The sequence below is a fragment of the Colletotrichum chrysophilum genome (assembly GCF_026319265.1).
Source record: "Colletotrichum chrysophilum strain AFK26 chromosome Unknown scaffold_22, whole genome shotgun sequence".
Taxonomy (NCBI): Eukaryota; Fungi; Ascomycota; class Sordariomycetes; order Glomerellales; family Glomerellaceae; genus Colletotrichum; species Colletotrichum chrysophilum.
Window position 1 is genome coordinate 1 of NW_026517309.1, and position 19767 is coordinate 19767.

Here is a 19767-nt window from a genome sequence, read left to right on the forward strand (position 1 = left end):
TACTCACTTTTAGATCTAGTTAATTTAGATTTTTCGTTATAAGCTTTAGTTAGATAAGATTACTTATAATGCCTTATAAAGTTAGAAGTTAAAATGCTTTTAACTTTAATAACTTAATCTTTATTATATCTAATAGTTAAATAATTCGTATAAGTATATTAATAAAACTAATTAATATAACTAGTTATGTATAAGTAGTTAAAGTAACTAATTATATATAATTAATTATATATAGTTATAAAAATAAAATACTTATATAATATATTTAATTTATATTTCTCTCTCTTTTTCCTTATTAATAAGTAAAAAAGTCTATATAAAAAGGTTATTTTCAAATATATAAGCTAAAGATTTATTATTAAGCTTTAATTTATAGTCCTCTTTATTATATAAAGAGTTTATAATATTATTATTAGCTATAGTTACTACTAATAAGGATATTACTAGTAGTAGTAATAAAAATAAAGCTAGAAAGTTAGGAGGAAAAATAAGAGAATTTATTTTAATATTCTTATAAAAGAATAAATAAATAGGTTTTTTTTAAAGATTTAAGTAGTAGTTATAACTTATAATATAATAGTAGTTATAGTATTTTATTATGTAGAAGGAAAAAAGGAAAAGTAGTAAGAAAGGGGAATTAATAGTTTCTTAATACCTTTACCATATTTCTAGAAGTTTCTAAGAATTAATAATATAACTACTAAACTACTCTTGATTATTAATTATTAATTATTAAGCTAGAATTAGTAATTAGATTTAATAGAAAGCTTTAAAATTAGTAGTTGAGTAGTTTAGTTAAAGTAATACCTATTAATAATCTTTAATTCTAAAAACTTCTACTTCTTACTAATTAGAATTTCTAGAAACTTCTACTTATTGATTAATATTAATAATCTATACTATTAACTAATAATTATAATTAATAATATAATTAGATTTCTAATCTATATTATTAATTGAAAGTGTTATTAATATATATTAGTAATAATAGTTTCTAGAAACTTCTACTTCTTATTAATTAGAATTTCCAGATCTTTCTAATTACTAATTAGAATTAGTAAATTATATTATTTATTAATAATACTAAATACTTTATATTAATAATATAGTTAGACTTTTAATTTATATTATTAATATAGAGGACTAGTAATTAATCTTAAGAATATTCTAAAAACTAAAATCCTAAGATATATACTTTCTACTTTCCCTTACTTCTTACTTCCTAAATTACTTCCCAAATTATTATAACCTTTTTATCTAAGTAATATTACTATATTACTTATAAAAATACCTTTTTATTATATATTTTCTTTTATATAAACTTATTTATAAAGTAAATTCTTATATCTTTATATTCAAATATTTCTAATACTTAATAGTTAATAAGACCTTTTTATTATTAATATTAATAAAAAAAAAAAACTAAAAAAAACTCCGTATTTATAAGTAAGTCTTTATATAATTATAAAAGCTTTTATATCTTTATATGTAAATATTTCTAATACTTAATAGTTAAAAAGATCCTTTTATTATTATTAATAAGGAAAAAAAGAGGAAAAAACTACTTTTTCTAAGTAAGTTTTTATATAATTAGTTATACCTTTATTAACTTATACTAATATTAATATTCTAGATATATAGTTTCTTTTTTAATATAGATTATAATATATACTTATTATACTATAAAGGTAACTATAAGTTATTTATAGTTAATTAAAATAGAGTTTCTATTAGTCTCTATTATTTGAGCCTATATAATATTAAATATATTTATACTTAATAAATATATAACGCTTTCTTAATATATACTTGCTATATATATAGTTAGTATATATAAATACTTTTTTATAGTTAATTAATATAATATTAATTCTCTATAATATCTAAATGTTAATTATACTTAGTTAATATAATATAAATTTCTATTATTAATAAGTATTTAGTAAAACTAATTAATAATAGTTATAATCATTATTAATTTATTATTACTACTATTGTTATCATTAGTCATTATCATCATTAGTTATTATTAATATTAATTAATTATTATTATAATAAATATAATATTTTACTTAATTTTTATTAATTTAACTAGTTATAACTAGTTAACTAGCTAGTTAACTAGTCCTAGTCTAGTTAAGTCAATATAGTAACTAAGACTAGGCTAGTCAAGTTAAGTCAACTAAATTAGGTGACTTAAGTCTGACTAAACTAGTTGACTAACTAGTCTGAATAAATACTAGGTGACTAGTTTCCCAACCCTGGTCGGGCCTCAAAATACAGTGTTAAAAAATATGATTGCCCATTCCAAAGTAAATACACACGGTACAATTTCGCCTCTGCTACCTGGGCTTCCCGCAATGAAGGCACCTTACCTTAGGTACCTAAGGTAGGTAGGTACAGTGTAGGTATGTTTGAGATGGAAATCTCCACTGAAACCTGAGCGACCAATTCCACCATTCGTTCATCCAATTGATTCATTCATTCCACCGTAACCAAGCACCCTTCCATCAATCAGTACGTCAAGTTCACCATGACCGTCTTCGGCTCTGTGAAGGCTCGCAACGCGTTGATGGCGTTCTCGCGACCCTGACCGCTCTGCTTGCTTCCGCCGAAAGGAGCCGTCAAGAAGCAAAGGCTGACACAATTGATGCCGACCATGCCGCTCTCAAACTCGGACGCCACTCTCAGCGCCTTGTTGATGTCCTGCGTGAAAACGCCAGCCATAAGCCCGTACTCCGTGTCATTGGCTTTGGCGAGCACTTCCTCTTCTGTCTCAAACTTGTGGATCACAGCCACCGGCCCAAAGATTTCCTGCTTGTTGATCTCAGCATCCTCTTTGCCGGCCTCAAACACGGTCGGCTGCACAAAGTACCCCTTCTCGCCGACCCGTCCCCCTCCAACCAGCAGCGTACCCTGCCCCTGTTGGCCTCTCTCGATGAAGCCTCGCACTCTCTCGAATTGCGCTTTGTCAACGAGGGGCCCAATCACAGTTTCCGCCTTCTCGGGGTCCCCAACAACCTTGATCTTCTCCTCCATCGCCTTCTTGTAGCCTGCCAAGAACTCATCGTATATCGATGACTCGACGTACACACGGCTGGCCGCAAAACATACCTGCCCAGTGTTCATGGTAATGGCGTTCGCACACCAGGTGACGGCATTCTCCATGTTGCAGTCTTTGAAAACCACCGCCGGAGACTTGCCGCCCAGCTCCAGTGTGACGCGCTTCAAATTGCTGCTGGCTGCCAACTTCATGATCGTGCGCCCCGTCGTCGTCGATCCTGTGAAGCTGACTTTGCGCACTTTCATGTGGCTAGCGAGAAGAGCCCCGGTACTGCCGTCTCCTGCAACGACCTGGAACACACCAGGTGGAAAACCAGCCTCTTTTATTAGACTGCCGAGGGCCAGGGCCGCAAAAGGCGTCTTTTCCGATGGCTTCAGGATGAAGCAGTTGCCAGTCGCGAGTGCCGGACCAGCCTTCATACCGATGTTTCCGATGGGCCCGTTCCAGGGAATGATGCCGCAAGTTACCCCAAGTGGTTCGTTGCGCACGATCTTGAGGAACCCGTCTTCTTGCGGATATGTCTCTCCGGCAAACTTATCGGTCCAGCCGCCAAAGTACTTGAGGCATTCTACCGACAGTTGGAGTTCAAAGGTGCCGAAGGACTCAAAGGGTGCCCCGAGCGTGAGCCTATTCATCTCTGCCAAAGCCGGTCCGTTCTTCTCAAGCAATTCCGCGAGTTTGAACAGCATATCGCGGCGTTCGTTCGGTGGTGTCTTCTTCCACTTCGGAAAGGCAGCCTCTGCTGCTGCTACTGCAGCATCGACATCCTCTTGCCCACCGAGAGCGACGTCGTTGGCAACGAGAGACTCGTCCTTTGGGTTGAAAAGCTCAAGCTTCTTGCTATTCTTCGAATCCACGTACTGCCAATGTCTCAGTCAGATGCATCGCCTTCAGGGGCAAGCGCCTCTTACTTCATTGTTAATGAAATGTTGCTTGGGAAGATTGTCTTTGTTCCAAGAGAATGCGGACTTCTGGCCGTCCGTGGCTTCATTCGATGAAGACGTGAAAAGAGCCATGTTGAAGAGTGAGTCAAATGCTTTCTACTGTAAGCCGGTTGATTTGTTGACCGACTAGAAGCATGAGATCCAGGGTCGGGCGTCAGCGATATTTTCAAGGACCACAGTGGTCGTATGTCTTCCTGTTTTCCTACGATGCGGGCAAGAGTTACGGACTGGTGTGAATGGGGAGCAGATGCATTCTCCTACGTGCTTATTCATTCCAGCTCCTTTACGAAACCTCTCGTTGCATCCGTAGTGAGGGGCCTGCGCCTTCTGATGTGATACGGAAGACATCCGGCTGCAAGACGAACTTGGCGCAGCGCGAGGTCGGCTTCTCAGGTACTGATGGTTCCACGGTAGTCCGCGGCAGACGTCACCTACCTAGGTCCGTGACAGCCAACGGCCGTCCAACAGCAAGCATCATAAGCTGGCTATCAATATCCTGTTGAGTCATGAAGCCAAGAGAGCCTTGTCAATCTGACTCGGGCCTCGGGCGTGATGAAGCTCCCGCGACGATCAAGCAATACCCAGTACCCCGCATGGGCTCCCGCTTGAGGTGGGGCATACAAACGTGGTGGAGGGGGGTGTATCTGGAGACCAACAGTGCAGAGGCGTGTAGCAAAGTTCCATCACTAGCACCCCGCGGAAGGATGAGATATGGCCCACTGTCAGCACTCTAAGTCTGCGACCGATGGATTGTCCAGGAAGAGGTGTTCCGGCGCAAGCATTCAGTGTTAACATCTTCCAGGTTAAGCTCTGCTGAAGTGGAAGATGGCACTGGCACGGCTAAGCATTACTTGGAGGTGTGTCTTGCGATAATAGACATGGTGAGTGATGCAGGTTAAAGCACATCGTCCAGGCTGTCGTACCTCTGGCTCACGAGGACCATCCACCGAGACTAGTAAGCTCCTATTCAAAAATCGAGACCAGCTTCTATCAAAATGGGTTCCATTCAGCCACAGCTTCCTAAGACCATGAAAGCAGGACAATGGAATCCCGTAAGCACATATATGGCTTCGGATAGCAGATGTAGAATTTTCGCTAACATTCCCTGCAGGAATTGCGAAAAGTTGTTGTAAATGAGATTCCCGTTCCAGAACCAGGCAAGAATGAGTTCCTTGTCAAAATCAGATCAGCATCATTGTGCCATTCCGACGTGCTGGCCATCCAACAAGCGGAGAAGACCGTAACGCTTGGTCATGAGGGTGCCGGTCACATCGTGTCGATGCATCCTTCAGCCGAAGAAAGAGGTTTCAGTATTGGAGACGCTGTAGGGTTTCTGTACATCCGAGGTTGTTGCTTCACGTGCTCCGGATGCCAGGTTCACAACCTCCACTGCGAGACGGGCAAACAGCTTCTCCAGGGCTTTGTTGTCGATGGATTTTTTGCAGAGTATGCGCTCGTGGACTACCACAACGCCATCGTTCTCGACGAAAGCAAGTGGAATATGGATGCTGCCTCGGCTGTGTTCTGTGCTGGTATTACCGCATTCCACTCTGTCGACAGCTGCGAGCTTTCACCGGGAGACTGGTTCGGTGTAGTTGGCTGTGGTGGTCTCGGCCAACTTGCGACACAATACGCCAAAGCCATGGGACTGAAGGTTGTGGGCATCGACGTCGCCGACGCGAATCTCGAGGAGACCAAAAAGCAAGGCGCTGATGTTGTCTTCAACTCCATGTCAAACTCGGAATGGGCCCAGGACATCAAGAAATTGACGGGTGGTGGCGTCCAAGCTGTTGCTGTGTACACCAATGCACCGCCCGCATTTGCTTCTGCTACCAGCTGTCTGACCTTAGGAGGCACATTGATGATTATCGGTGTATCGAAAGAGCCTATCAAGATTGACGGAATGGATCTTTTGCTGGGGAGATACAAGATCAAGGCAGACAGCACAAGTATTCCTCAGCGCATGGAAAAGGCTGTCGAGTTCACAGCCAAGCATGGTATCATGCCCGTAGTGGAGATACGGGACGGGTTGGAAGATCTGGCGAGCATGGTGGAAGATATGGAGAAGGGAAAGGTCGCTAAGAGGCAAGGAATCGCCTTCAGATGATTTATCGATGGCTTCTCACGCGGGCTCTATGGATATACGGTGTGGAATTCACTCTCATTTTGTATATATTGATAACACGACAGACTGATGATGAAAAATGACTGGAGCGACCACTAGTTGTAAGTGATAAATTTCTCTCCGTACATGTCTGCGAACTCCTTGTACCTTTCCGTGTAAGACTGGTGTCTTTTTGCGACCTCCGCTGCCTTCTTCATCTCTTCTCTTCCCACTTGATGTCTATGAGCTGCGTCCGGTCCATCAGCAACCCTCACGAAACGAGCATATGTCCACATCTCGGGAAGAGGGGTGTGCTGCGTGAGGCCCTGGCCGCCAAACATTTGCATGCACTCATCGATGATCTTAGTGGCCATGATAGGCACAAGGATCTTGCTCTGAGCGATAGCTCGCTTGCCCGCCTTGTTGCCGAGAAGATCCATGGTGTCGGCAGCGTTCAGGACTACCAAGCGGGCAGCGTCTAGCTCAAGACGCATTTGCGCAACGCGCTCAATGTTAGAATCGAACTCTCCAATGAGCTTACCGCGAGGCCTCTTGCGAGCATCATTGCATCGAATCAGCGCAAGTTCATAGGCACGCTCGCACTGTCCAATCAGACGCATGCAGTGATGAATGCGACCTGGTCCGAGACGGCCTTGGGCAATCTCAAAGGCGCGGCCCTCGCCAAGGATGACATTTTCTGCCGGCACGCGTACATTTTCGTATAAGTATTCGCCGTGTCCCTCCGGAGCGTGATCATATCCCATGATGGTAAGGTTCCGAACTTGCGTGATGCCGGGCGTGTTGCATGGCACGATGATCATCGAGTGGCGGGACCACTTGTTGGGGTTCTCCGGGTCGGTGCAGCCCATGAGGATGTAGAAAGATAGCTCTTTGTTCCACAGACAATTACCGTAGAGCTTTCTGCCGTTGATGACGTAGGAGTCTCCATCACGCTTGATGCGGATTCCAATCTGTGTCGCATCTGAGCTGGCAACATCTGGCTCGGTCATGGAATAGGCGGAAGAGGCCGTGCCATCCAGAAGAGGTTGAAGCCACTTGTTCTTCTGCTCCTCATTGCAGTACTTAGCCAGAAGCTCGATGTTGCCCGTCTCGGGAGCGTGGCAATTCATGGTCTGGTAGAACAGTGTCAGTGTAGTCCCGAATGAGCATAACTAGGTCGAGCCACGCGTACCTGCGCTGCCCAGTAACAGCGACCCATGATCTCTGCGCAACACGAGTATTCCAAGTTTGTCAATCCGGGACTTTCTTTGAAGTGTTTGGGCAGAAACAGGTTGAACAGGCCGCGTTCCTTGGCTTTATCCCGTAACTCATGTATCAACCGCGGCGTCGTCCACCGCCGACCCTCAAGCTGTGCCTTGAAGATTTCTTCTCTTGGGATGCACTCATTCTCAACCCACTCATAAACGGCCTCAATCTTTCCGATGGCCAGAGGAGAGAGTTTTGCTTTCACCCATGGCGGGAGATGATTGAAGGCTGGTCCATGCAGGGCTGCGGTGTCCATCTTCAGGGGCGACAAGATGGTGTTCTCGACTCAAGCGTCAAATGCAATTGAGTTTTCAGTGACCAAAATCAAAAGTCCCTATGTCTTCTAGAGTAGGCTCTTTTTGAGCAACTGCTGCTGTGAGAGTGTAACCGGTGGCGGGAGTCTTGTTCCCTCGCCGTGTCGAACCGCGGCACGAGAGCTGGGACAACGCCCCCGGCACGAACACAGGGCACTAGGTATGGGGAACCACAAAAACCGTTTCGCAGACAACGGCCGGGAATATTAAGGCGCTAATGATTCATTGGGGTACTTTCAGCCAAGAATGGGGTGTGATCTCCCTCTCCTGGCCATGTTTGGGGGAACCTTGACCTCGGTCTCCTGCGGCTCCCTTATGGAGGCTGCGGGGGTCGCGCGGGGTAGCTATGCGCCGCCATGGCCCACGGGTATCCGTAAGGTAAGGTAGGTACCTTAAGGTAGGGAAATCAATCATGCACTCCCATCAGCATCAGGATTTGCGGGGTTTGGGGACAGCTGGAGAACTAAAGGGTGCCCGTGTTTGGCTAAGAGACCACAGAGTACCTTATCTACAAGGCCCCCCCTGCCCATCACCACCCAGTACCTGCCATGTACGCCTGCGTTCCCATTGCCCCCAACGATCCATCCAGGAACTTCCTACAACTAGTGGATGATCCTAGCCTTCTTGAACCTGTCCAATGTGGTATACCAAGACTGCCTTGTGTCAATCTCCTCCGTGCTGGAACCCCACATCTCATGACACTTGGAAAGGTCAAGCTGCCGATCGAAGTTGAGCATGGTCATGATGAAGCTTGCGAAGCCACCGAAGCTTCGGTCGTTAGCAACGCGGCCGCTAACGAGACCGTGTCTCTGCTCCAGCGCTTTCCATTCGTCAATGTGGTCTGACAGGTACTGCGTTGGTTGGGGGGCCTGTCCGTCCGCTGGAGGCGACGTTCCCCTGAGGCCGAAGTACTCGCAGATGACTGGCCATTTCTTGCTCCATGATGAGGGCTGCGAACTGTCCGCAACGTTGTATCGTTGCTCAGAGGTAAGTTCCGGATGAAGTGAAGCGTAGATGCACACTTTGGCAATGATGTCTTGGTTGCACTCGCTGCTCAAATTGTTCCAAGACTTCTCGCTTCCGGGGAACGGGCATTCAGCCCCTTTCCCATGAAGCTCCGCGAACAAATTGAGATACGTGCCAACTGTCTGTGCAAGGCAGTAGATGTTGTTATTGGGCACGAAGCCAATGATATTGTCAGGTATGATTTCACACCAAGTCCAGTCTTTCCCTTTGGCCATCTGCGACAGCATGTCGGTTTGGTCATAGTAGAACATTTGGGACGCGAAGGGCTCTGGGATCCGCGGCAGAGTCTCGTGTAGGGGGACGTCCTTGGGGAAGGGGAAATGATCCAGCAAGTGAACTCCGTAAGCTTTGGTGCCGGTCGGCAAGACAACAAACTTCAGGTTGGGGGAGAGTGCCTCGACAGCGCTGACAGCTCGTCTGATGAGCTCCTTGTTGATGTCGCATTCCTTCGCAGGGTCGGCGTCCATAATGTATGCTTTCAACACCGTCAGCACATGATGACCAACGGGAAATGAGAGATAGGTCTCTACCAAAGAAATAAACGTGGCTGATGCGACTCATGTTCTTGACTTTTGCCTTGAGATCGGCCTCGAGGCCTTCCACGCCTTTCGGGGTCATGATATCAACGCCACTGGCGACCTGGAGCTGCGGCCTCTCAGGCTTAGGCCACAGGGCATCTTCAGTGTTCAGCGGTCGGTTTGTGAGAGCCGTGACGGAGGCGAAAGTGTCCTCGGTTGGGTAGCCATTGAGAAGCGCATTGGTGATAGACCATCCCGTGATCCCGCTTGCTCCTAGTTGTTGTCAGCACTGAACCTGAAGACTATCGCTCGAATGTACTGCATACCGTAAATGAGGGCGTGATTTTCTGGCATTTTTGCAAGCTTAAGCTAAGGGAGAACAGGCGAGGATATGGTGTTGAATGAGAAACGAAAAAGTAGCATAGAAATTTCTCAATGAAGGACACGATGTTCACGCAGGATCGTTGAATAAATGCATCATGCGCTCGGGTGGGGAAGCAGACCAAGTCACTCCGGTGTACCTACGGGTATTAGAACGCAGAGAGGCAGCAGCTCCCTCCATTACCTACGCACTGTTGCTTGAGTGTTGGCACAGGTGAAGGTCCAGACGGGCCAACCCCTTCAAATTCTTCCATCTTTTGGTCATGTAAGTCAGATTCCCAACAATGCTACTCTGACCGCAGGCACGTAATCAAGCCAGGCTTGGTTGAAACCCTTGGCGTGCGCAGCTCAAAAATCACCACACATCAGGTACAGCCTCGCACTTCATTCCCATAAACCATCGTGAACGTTGATGTTGGAAAACCCCCCAACAAGTCAAAGGGGCGCAAAGCTCCGAGCCGATGGAGATTGCGCCGGGCGTGCCTCCCGGCCAGGTACCCACTCATCCCGACTCAGTACGTACCGGATCCGGCCAGTGTACCGCCCTCAGATGCATTCTGGAAAATCTTACCCAGCTCTGGTACCAAGGAGAAGCTTGCCACACGACCCTTAGAACCAACAAACGCCGCCCAATCATTTGGTAGCCTGACGCGTGCCGTGCTCGGCTGTTCACCGACAGACGTGTCGCCCTAGGGGGAACACGAAACCACCGATTGCGTATTAGGCGCCGGCTACCTATCAGTAACTTTCGATGCGAGGCTCTACTCCTTGTAAGTCATGTATACGTACCGTATCCAGGCTGGCTGTCCTATTTACCCGCCGGCAGGAAATGCACATCCCGGACATGAATGCCACTGTGCCTGCTGTGTGACGCCCGTTAAACGGTCGAGGTTGGACTGCTTCCGTCGGCCACGATGAAATCCTCTGAAGATCGATACCCGCGCCGGAAACTCACTTGCGCCTTGGAACGGACCCAAGACAACCGCAATGCGTCTGCCGTTTTCCTGATCACGCCAGGAGCCCGCCATTATCGCCTCAGAAGTTGCACTCGCAACTCAGCCTGCTTGGCCACAACTTCATATCTCCCATCAGGAGAGCGACGTCTCATTCTTGAAATTCAGTCTCAGAGCCGTATCGATTCCCCCAGATTCATGCCCGTGGCTTCCAATCATCGTCTCTTCGCGAAGGATCGTTTTGGCACTCCGGCATCGATAGGCTGCAACAGCACACCATGGCTCCTTCAGCAGTGCCGACCGCTGCGAATCAAGAACTTGTGAATGAAAGCTTTGATGGGCATGGCAATGGACATACGAATGGAACCAACGGTCAAACCAAAGACAGCGCATCTGACTTCTCATACCCTCCCTCTATTCAGCCTGATGCCCCTTATCGAGTTCTGAAGCAGTACCACTCAAAGCCTACAAAGCTACGAGTGGCATGCATCGGAGCTGCCGTCTCAGGCATGTGCCTGGCTTACAAGATGGAGAAGCAGATGGTGCCTGGCTCCTGGGAGTTGACACTGTAAGCTTCATCCGGAAGATGTGGACGTTGCTGTTCTAACTCGCTATAGCTTCGATAAGAACCCGAGACTAGGCGGGACATGGCTCGAAAACACGTACGTTTCGCCGATGGGTATCGACGCTACTATGGCTGACTCTCGATGGTGATAGATACCCTGGTGTCGCCTGTGACATACCGTCCCACCTCTACACGTTCTCATGGGACCCCAAGCCCGATTGGACCGAGTACTACGCCAGCGGGAAAGAGATCCTCGAGTATCTAGAGGATTTTGCCGATAGACATGGCTCTAGGAAGTACATGAAACTCAACACCAAAGTCGTCGAAGGTCGTTGGGATGAAGAGAAGGGGCTGTGGTGCCTGACGCTCGAGGATCAGATCACCAAGGGGACGTGGCAGGACTGGTGCCACGTGCTGGTCAACGGCAGTGGTATCTTGAACAACTGGAAATGGCCAGACATTGAGGGCCTGCATGACTTTGCTGGGCCCAAGATGCACTCTGCCAACTGGGATCACTCGGTCGACTTCAAGAACAAGAACGTCGGAGTAATAGGGACTGGAAGCACATCGGTCCAAATCGTTCCTGCGCTTCAGAAGATTTGCGACAAGGTCCAGGTGTTCATGCGCTCGTCCACTTGGATCTCGCCCCCATTCGGCGGCGGTGTTTTGGAATCGGAGCTGCGCAAGGACGGTGATCCAGGACACAGGCAGTACAAGTTCACCGAAGAAGACATCAAGAGGTTTCGAGAAGATCCGGAATACCACTTGATGTTCCGAAAGCGCATCGAGGCCGAGATCAACTCATTGTTTGGCATGTACCAGCAAGGCTCGGAAATGTCGGACCTGATGAGAACCGTCATAACCGATGAGATGAACCGGCGCATTGGCGATGGGCCTGGGAGCGAGGAGTTGAAGAAGTTCATCATTCCTGACTGGGCACCTGGTTGCCGGCGAATCTCACCCGGCGACGGGTACCTCGAGGCCCTGGTCCGACCCAACGTCAAGCCCGTCTTTGGTAGAATCAGGAAGGTGGTCCCGGAAGGAATTGTCACAGAAGACGGCGAGACGCACAAGATGGACGTGCTCGTGTGTGCGACTGGCTTCAAGGTTGCCTTCCGACCCGCATTCAAGCTGATCAACGGAAGCGGGCAAACACTTGACGAAGATTGGGGCGACAGCGTCAACCTTTACTTTGGCGTATCTGCGCCGCGGTTTCCCAATTACTACACCATCGTGGTAGGTGGCAATGATGCGCTGCTGCATGCAGGTGTGGACTAACAACACCCACTAGGGCCCCGGTGCAACATGGTCATCAGGCACTCTCCTGCCGTCCATCGAGACAACCGTCGAGTATTCAATCAAGATGATGAAGAAGATACAGCATGACAACATCCGGTCAATCGATGTAAAGCAGGAGGCTGTAGACGACATTTATGGCCACTTTGACGAGTTCCACTCCAACACGGTCTTCCAAGAAGGGTGCCGAAGCTGGTTCAAGGACGGCAAGAAGAAGAACCGCATTTACCTGTGGCCTGGCTGTGTAAGAATAAGACTAGATCCGCGTCTCGCATGATTTTGATGATGAAATGGGTACTGATTTCGGCGGCTCTAGACCATCCACTTCCTCAAGACAATCAAGGACCCTCGGTTCGAAGATTACAACATCCGATACCGGTACGGAAACCGGTTCGCCTTCCTTGGCAACGGCGAAGTGAAGGCGAACACAACCAAGGACGTGAAGGGATTGAGCACATATGTGCGAGACGCCGATGACGATTGGACGGTTGAGTGAATGGACAGCTTGGAGAGCAGCATCCCGCCGGGCAGCCAGATGCGGGGGTGGGATATGACGATGCTGTTGTGTCTCGGCCAGATATTCCTCGAGAAGAAGCAGGAAACTTGAAAGGGAAAGGGACATAAGGTAGGTAGGTAGGAGTGGGTGCTGCGTGTGGGGGCACATGTGTCACACACATCTGTGGCCTGGTGGCTTCACTTGAGCAGGAGTCAACGAGGCCAATGTGCAGCCTGATGAACACACACTTAATTTCAATACGATTCAATCACACAAGATGCATCTCGAGTGCTACAAGAGAACTTTCTCGTCAACTAAGAGGGGTAGAGCAGACTCACCTAGTTAGGTCGGTAGGCGAACGAGGTAAGGTAGTGAGAGAGTGGGTGACAACACATATGCTGTAATGCGAGAGACGGATACGAACGACGGACCTCTCAACTACCGGCATATCATCGGGCGTAAAAGAGGACGAGCAGCAAACGAGTGGTGGCTGCGAGGCAGCACTTCGGTTCAGTGATTGCGCGTCGGAGACTCAAGAGTAAATAGGTTGGTTGCATGAGGTGATGGATGGACGGGATAAAAACCGCGACGCGACGCGGAGGTGGTGAGTGTGGGCGGGGACGAGCGCCCTGCAACACATTTTGATTGGCTCAACAGCCAATGGTCGGAGTTCAGGGTCCACCTGAGTCAGGCCCTTCGAGGTCGCATCTCGCTCCTGATTCAACACCGACCTGTCCGTCATGGTCTGTGCTTCGGCACTACACTGAGTGTGGACCACCCACACGCTTGGACACCACGGCTGGAGGAACACCACGACTGAAGGAGATAGAACGGATTTGCCCCGGGTGGGCCACGTGTCTGATTGGCCCCAACGTCTCAGAACGAACCCCACCCCACGATCTCAGCCCTCACTCAGGTGTGGTTGCCTTTTTCGACCTCAGCACTTCCGCTCGTTCGCTCTCAGCTCCCGCAGTCGTCAGTCGTCAACTCTTCTTCGACTCGCACGCCACAGCCTTCATCGAGGGTAGTTAGTTGGTAACACAAGTCTGACTGACAGGGACCGGGACCGGCTTTGAGGCCTTTCAGCCAATCTATCCCAACCAACCAATTCAACTCCCTTCCCCTGGGCCACCTCACTCATCCAGCCGACGGCTGCCCCTCCCCCCTTCCCGACCCCCCGTTGCTTGGAGAAAAGAGCCGGGGCAAAACCTCACTACCGCGGCCATCTATCGGCAATCCTCCTCGTCTCATTTGCCCTTTCCCTTTCCACGATACCGGTCAATACCTGCACTTTTCTAGTTCTGGAGGAACAGGTGGATCGAGCGACCACTTCCCCGCACTCAACGTGCCCTACCTAGTGTCCCTCTCCCTTTCAGACCTTTCCTCCTCTCATCCCCATGCAGCAGCCATGTCCATTACCTTTACCTAGTCTACACAGAACCAGCCCCCTCTCCCTCATCTCGTTTGTATCCCCCGTACGACCGGTCCAGTATCATAGCGCCCTCAATGATCCACTCATCCCCAGACCATCCGCAATGGGGGCCATGTCAGACTGGCCTTGCTCCTCGTTGAAATCCGGGGTAACAGCAAGGGTTGTTTCCCTTAGTCGCGTTCCAGCCTCAATCCTTCAAACCCCACTCCAGAGACACTTGACAGAACCAACAATACGTAGTCAGGTCTAGGTCTGCTCCGAAACCCGAGTCTCATTGCCTTAGTCGGCCTGGGGTAGTGCCCGGAAGTCGGAGCCTCCCCGGTGCCCTGTCTGCTCCAAGGACATCAATCCAAGAAACAGGCAGCCCACCCAGCCCGTCTGGAGAAGCTGCCTGTCTCATAATCTTTTCTGCTCATGCAACTACGTCTGCACCAGCCCCATCCCACCGCATCTTAGCTAGTTCGGGGTCCCCAGACTTTCCGCCTGCTCTACTACCTACGCTGGCAACCCTCTCTTGGGATAAACAAGTGGAGCGAGCCATGGGGGGAGAGGAGGGGCCGCATACGTGACGTTTCCACAGGTACCGCATGTTCGTCGTCACAGCGGGGGAAACCCGCCACACCCAAACATTCTTTTTATGCTGGACCTGAGCAACTCCTCTGCTCCTTTTGCTGGCTCTTCAATTCCACCTCTGAATCTCTCATTCAAAACAGATACTGAATCTGTATCTTTTCTTTGCCGCCCGGCTTTCCAACCTGACCCCTGCTGACCTGACCGTCTCTCACACCCTCTAAACCTGGCATCGATCGCATGTGACTGCACGAATAGGCTCAAGTCCCCGCCGAGATCAAGCTGCGTGACCATGGCAAGTCCGAAGGGAGAAGGAAAAACCTCCACGGAACAGGCTGGCGTTGCTGCGCAAGAGAATGTCTCACAGCGTACGCAGTCGTCCCGTCAGGCAAACAAGCAACAGGTGAGGCATCGGGCATCTGTTGCCTGTGCATCATGCCGCGATAGGAGAATCAGATGCGTCGTACCCAAGGGCGAGTCCGAGTGTGTGCAGTGCAAGAAAGCAGGGAATGAGTGTATAATCAAGAATGACGATGAGAGAAGAAGGTGCGCTCGACCATCCAATATATGACCACTGCCAGAATATCCTTGAACCTAACCCATGTCCAATAGGCCTATATCCAAAGCCTACATGTCTTCCTTGTCGGATCGCATCTCTATGCTGGAGGGAATGTTGCTGGAAAAAGGAGTCGCACCTCCTCCTGCCGCCCACCCCCCCAAGACAAGACACGAGGCTCAACCAAAGACCTCCGAAGAGGAGCGAAAGCATCATGGCACACAACAGAAGGCTCGCGAGTCATCCGAAAGATCACCTCAAGCAGAAGTACCCTCCCCACCAGACTCTGCTAATGAGGACTACACGATGCAAGACAGTGACCGCGCAGATAGCGCTCATGCCGACGGACCAGTCTCTGCAAGCCAGATCTTCCAACCGCTGCCGAAGGAGCAGTCTCCATTCCGGATGCTGGACCCAAAACAAGAAGACATTGTCCATCGCCTTCTCTCAACAAAAGGAAACCTCTCATTCGATCAACTGTCTGGGCGGCTACGTTTCTTCGGGCCCACTGCCAACTCACATGTATACGCAGAGCCCTCAGATCAGTTTGATTTCCGCGAACCTCCAGAGCAAGTCCGACGAGCCGAGCGCATGATCAGGTCCATCACGGCAGAAACTCACGATTATCTCATGGACAATTTCTGGACTCATTATAATTCAGTGCTGAAAGTCATACACCAGGAGGCTTTCGATGCCGACAGAGAGTCGCAGAACCCAAAGTTCTACTCTTCGTTTCTTCATATTTGCATCCTTGCCATGGCGTTTCGTTTCGCAGACGCCGACAGGGATGACATGAAGAGAATTGCGTTGGGCGGTCGAGAGAGTACGCTGCATCGGGAGGCCAAATATATGCTCGATATCGAGCTCGAACGCCCCGGCGGCATCCCCAGCGTGCAAGCCCTCCTGCTCCTCGGCGATCTGGAATGCGGTGTCGGCAGGGACAACACCGGCTGGATGTATGCTGGTAAGTCAAACGCGATGCATCTCGCCAGCACCACGGACTAATGTGCTATGAAGGTATGGCGAATCGTCTAGCATTCGACATCGGCCTTCATCTTGACTGTCGTAACACTGGGATCAATGAGCAGGAAGTTGACATTCGTCACATGGTCATGAGAGCCTGTGTTATTTACGACAGATACTGGGCATTGTTTCTGGGTCGACCAACGAGTATCAAAAACCAGGATATCGGAATGGATTTGCTTTCACGCCGCTTTTCTCAATTGACATCGTTGATGGGTGGGCCTGGCGCTGCTCACAAGAAGAACATCGCTGCCGAGGTTTACGACCAGCTGATAGAGTTGATGGAGCTTGCGGGACGAATCGTTGAGACTCGAGAAGTACGAAACAAGCAGCGGGGAGATGGCACAGACAATGTATTCAACACCAACGAAGGCGAAGATAACGCATACTTGCACGCTATAAATCTCGACCGACAACTTCAGAATTGGTATAGGCGGCTCCCTGAGCATCTGCAATGGAAACCATCAGCTATCAAGAGCGCGCCTTTCAGCTATTTCCTCTTACATCAACAGTACCACGTCTCCATGATCCTACTGCATCGTCCTTGGGCCAAATACGGAGCCATTGCTGGCGACGGCACCAGCACAGGATCGCATCCGAGCCCAGCGCCCGCCTCCGAACCCAAAGATGTCCTCGACCAGCACCCCTTTTCTCTGCCCATCAACTCCCCGGGGATGGCAGATCCTCATGCTATGGTGGATGACAGCAGAACAGCACTGTCACGCAGCATCTGCACACAGCAGGCGATTCGTGTGGCACGCATTTTCTGGCAGCATCGCCAACGGTTCGACGGCCGCAAGATCTTCGTCACCGGGATTCAACATGCCGGTACAGCTGCGATCGCCTTGATAGCTGCGCTAGCCTACAATCACAGCGAATCAGATAGGCGCACTTATCTTGGGTATCTCGAAATTCTTTCGAGTGCCGTCAGCGATATGAGCCATACGTACCAACCAGCATCCCGCATGGATGACCTTCTCAAGGCTGTTTTGGTCCAACTTCGAGCTGATATTAACGACTACAACGATGGGATCCAACCACCAATTACCTTGTCGGGTAGCGATAAGAGCCTGCTATCCAGTTCAGGGTGGAGAGGAAATATGGATACAATCTACTCCATCTTGCCAGCAAGGCGTGAAGCGGACGCTGGCAGTAGCCAGTCTCACAAAAGGCGCCGTCCATCCACAACCAGCCGCAGGGCATCGGAGTTCACCCGTCCACCACCGCCGTTCTTCCTTTCCCAGTCAAATACAATAACATCGCGGGCTTCGGGCCATCGGTCGGCCGGTCAGCATCCCCCAATCGACCCAGCAATGTACTCCTTGGGTAGCGGTGACATGCAAGGCTTCAATTTGGATTTCCTAAACGGCTCGGCGATTGAGGCTGACCTTGATGATGCCTCGGATGGCATGTTGAGACCATCTGAAGACTTCGTGCTCGTTGCTTCTCAATCAGATGGATGGACACTCGGCGGGTTGAACGCAGAGAACACGGCCCAACACGGCGAAGCTGCGTATGACGGGACAGGCCTGGGCGAATGGGCTTCAGGAACAACTAGACCGAACGCAAGCTCCGCACTCGGCGGTTCAGATGCCGTCTCATCGGCTGCACGTGACAACGGGCGGGGGGATGGCGGGGGAAAAGAGGGCGGCGCAGCTGTTCCGCGGGGGCTCTTGAGCGAGAAATTGAATCAAGGTTCATCTGTAAGTACAGGAGACGAGGCTGACAAGTCTCAACCTCTCAACTCGGTTGACTCTGGAAGCATGGATTGGATGGGCAGCGAAGGTGGACTGAACGCGCTGAGTCCAGTCAGCTTGAGTGGATTGGTGCAGAGCGCAATGCCGGATAAAGGAGAAAGCGAGTCTTCTGCGGTCAACAGAAACCATGAGCTAGACTTCTTCAGTTTTTGATGCGACGGGCTCGTGCACGCTAGCAGTCTGGCGATGTTTGTGTACGGTAACTACGAGTTGTGTCTCGCAGACTACGGTTGGCTTGTTATTTCATCTGTTTTTCAACGGGTAGGGGTTTGGGATTTCCGGCGTATCGAGGGGGTTTCCAGGGATTCGAACATAGGCAAGAGACGTGTTTTACACCATGAGAGACGTGATCTGAGTTCCGAGAGCTATTGGACCGTAAACCCTCCGTCGACCACCAGGCCAGCGCCTTGCATGAAGCTGCTCATATCAGAAGCAAGAAATGTGATGCAGTCTGCTATTTCCTCGGATTTCGCCATGCGGCCCAAAGGTGTTCGGCTGATATCTCGGGCAAGGGGGGATTCGGCATCCTGGGCCATTGTTTCAAGGACAAGCGGTGTTTCGACGTAGCTATTGGACCTCATTAGCGCCTGACCCATCAAACGACTCGTCTTGGACCTTTTCACCCTGGGCAGATTGCGTTGATGCGGATTGCTTTTGGACCGTATGTGTTGGCGTCAGCTTTCGTCAAACCAAGCACTCCTGAGAGAACGCTTTATTAGTAACTTTGAAATATAGCATGGGAAAGAGCGCGACTCACCATGCTTTGCGGTTGTGTATGCTGTATGCGACATGAATCGAGACGGCGATATGATGCCAAACATGGATGCCACGTTGATGATGGTACCACGACCTTGACGGGATCCCAAATCTCTGTCACAGACACCACAAATTTAGTATTGGCATTGGTATTCGAATCTGTAAGACTTACTCTTGGTTTAGCATGGCATTGATCTCTTCTTGCTGGCAACGCCACACGCCATGCAGGTCGACATCGAGAACTTTTGTAAACTCGGCTTCATCGATCTCATGAGTGGCGCGCCCACTGCCTCCAATGCCGGCATTATTTACGGCAATATCTATGCGGCCGAAGGCGGAAATGGTTGCGGCAATGCCAGACCTAATCTCAACGGCATTTTGAACGTTGAGGGATAAAGGGAGAAGCTTGACAGCAGGATAGCGGCGGCGGAGGAGATCAGTGGTGACGCTGAGGGTCGCCTGGTTCATGTCCGCGAGTGCCAGGCGATTGATGCCGTGCTTTGCAAAAGCCAGTGCTGTATGCTGGCCGATACCTATGATGCTTATCAGTATGAAGTTATTCGCTCTCAAGACCCAATGATGGAGCTAGCTTACCAGAAGCAGCACCAGTGATGAATGCGGTGCCGCGGAGAAGAGATGCCATTTCCAAGGTGATTGTTCTGCTGAACGAACCTCATGCTGGAAGAGGCGCGTCCGAGACCAAGACGTCTTAAGAGCACTGACACCTTGACGGGTGCTCACACCCG

At 49.3% G+C, this 19767-nt stretch overlaps 7 protein-coding genes across 7 annotated transcripts; 3 read left to right on the top strand and 4 right to left on the bottom strand.

The window, feature by feature from the left end:
- Positions 1-2514: 2514 nt before the first annotated feature.
- On the bottom strand, positions 2515-4080 carry COL26b_003758 (uncharacterized protein; the record flags this gene model as incomplete). The annotated part of the gene is made up of 2 exons (XM_053176649.1): positions 2515-3924; positions 3976-4080. 2 exons carry the CDS (start codon positions 4078-4080, stop codon positions 2515-2517), a joined length of 1515 nt encoding a protein of 504 aa, XP_053039259.1.
- A 923-nt stretch (positions 4081-5003) lies between these two features.
- Positions 5004-6115, top strand: COL26b_003759 (uncharacterized protein; the record flags this gene model as incomplete). The annotated part of the gene is made up of 2 exons (XM_053176650.1): positions 5004-5060; positions 5120-6115. 2 exons carry the CDS (start codon positions 5004-5006, stop codon positions 6113-6115), a joined length of 1053 nt encoding a protein of 350 aa, XP_053039260.1.
- A 113-nt stretch (positions 6116-6228) lies between these two features.
- COL26b_003760 (uncharacterized protein) lies at positions 6229-7331 on the bottom strand (the record flags this gene model as incomplete). Its single annotated transcript, XM_053176651.1, has 2 exons — positions 6229-7245; positions 7305-7331. 2 exons carry the CDS (start codon positions 7329-7331, stop codon positions 6229-6231), a joined length of 1044 nt encoding a protein of 347 aa, XP_053039261.1.
- Positions 7332-8294: 963 nt separating this feature from the next.
- On the bottom strand, positions 8295-9590 carry COL26b_003761 (uncharacterized protein; the record flags this gene model as incomplete). The annotated part of the gene is made up of 3 exons (XM_053176652.1): positions 8295-9193; positions 9249-9509; positions 9563-9590. The coding sequence occupies 3 exons, from the start codon at positions 9588-9590 to the stop codon at positions 8295-8297; spliced, it is 1188 nt and encodes a 395-aa protein (XP_053039262.1).
- A 1258-nt stretch (positions 9591-10848) lies between these two features.
- On the top strand, positions 10849-12927 carry COL26b_003762 (uncharacterized protein; the record flags this gene model as incomplete). Its single annotated transcript, XM_053176653.1, has 4 exons — positions 10849-11138; positions 11288-12371; positions 12427-12675; positions 12748-12927. The coding sequence occupies 4 exons, from the start codon at positions 10849-10851 to the stop codon at positions 12925-12927; spliced, it is 1803 nt and encodes a 600-aa protein (XP_053039263.1).
- A 2603-nt stretch (positions 12928-15530) lies between these two features.
- COL26b_003763 (uncharacterized protein) lies at positions 15531-16490 on the top strand (the record flags this gene model as incomplete). Its single annotated transcript, XM_053176654.1, has 1 exon — positions 15531-16490. The coding sequence occupies one exon, from the start codon at positions 15531-15533 to the stop codon at positions 16488-16490; it is 960 nt and encodes a 319-aa protein (XP_053039264.1).
- Positions 16491-19189: 2699 nt separating this feature from the next.
- Positions 19190-19664, bottom strand: COL26b_003764 (uncharacterized protein; the record flags this gene model as incomplete). The annotated part of the gene is made up of 2 exons (XM_053176655.1): positions 19190-19554; positions 19616-19664. 2 exons carry the CDS (start codon positions 19662-19664, stop codon positions 19190-19192), a joined length of 414 nt encoding a protein of 137 aa, XP_053039265.1.
- Positions 19665-19767: the final 103 nt, after the last annotated feature.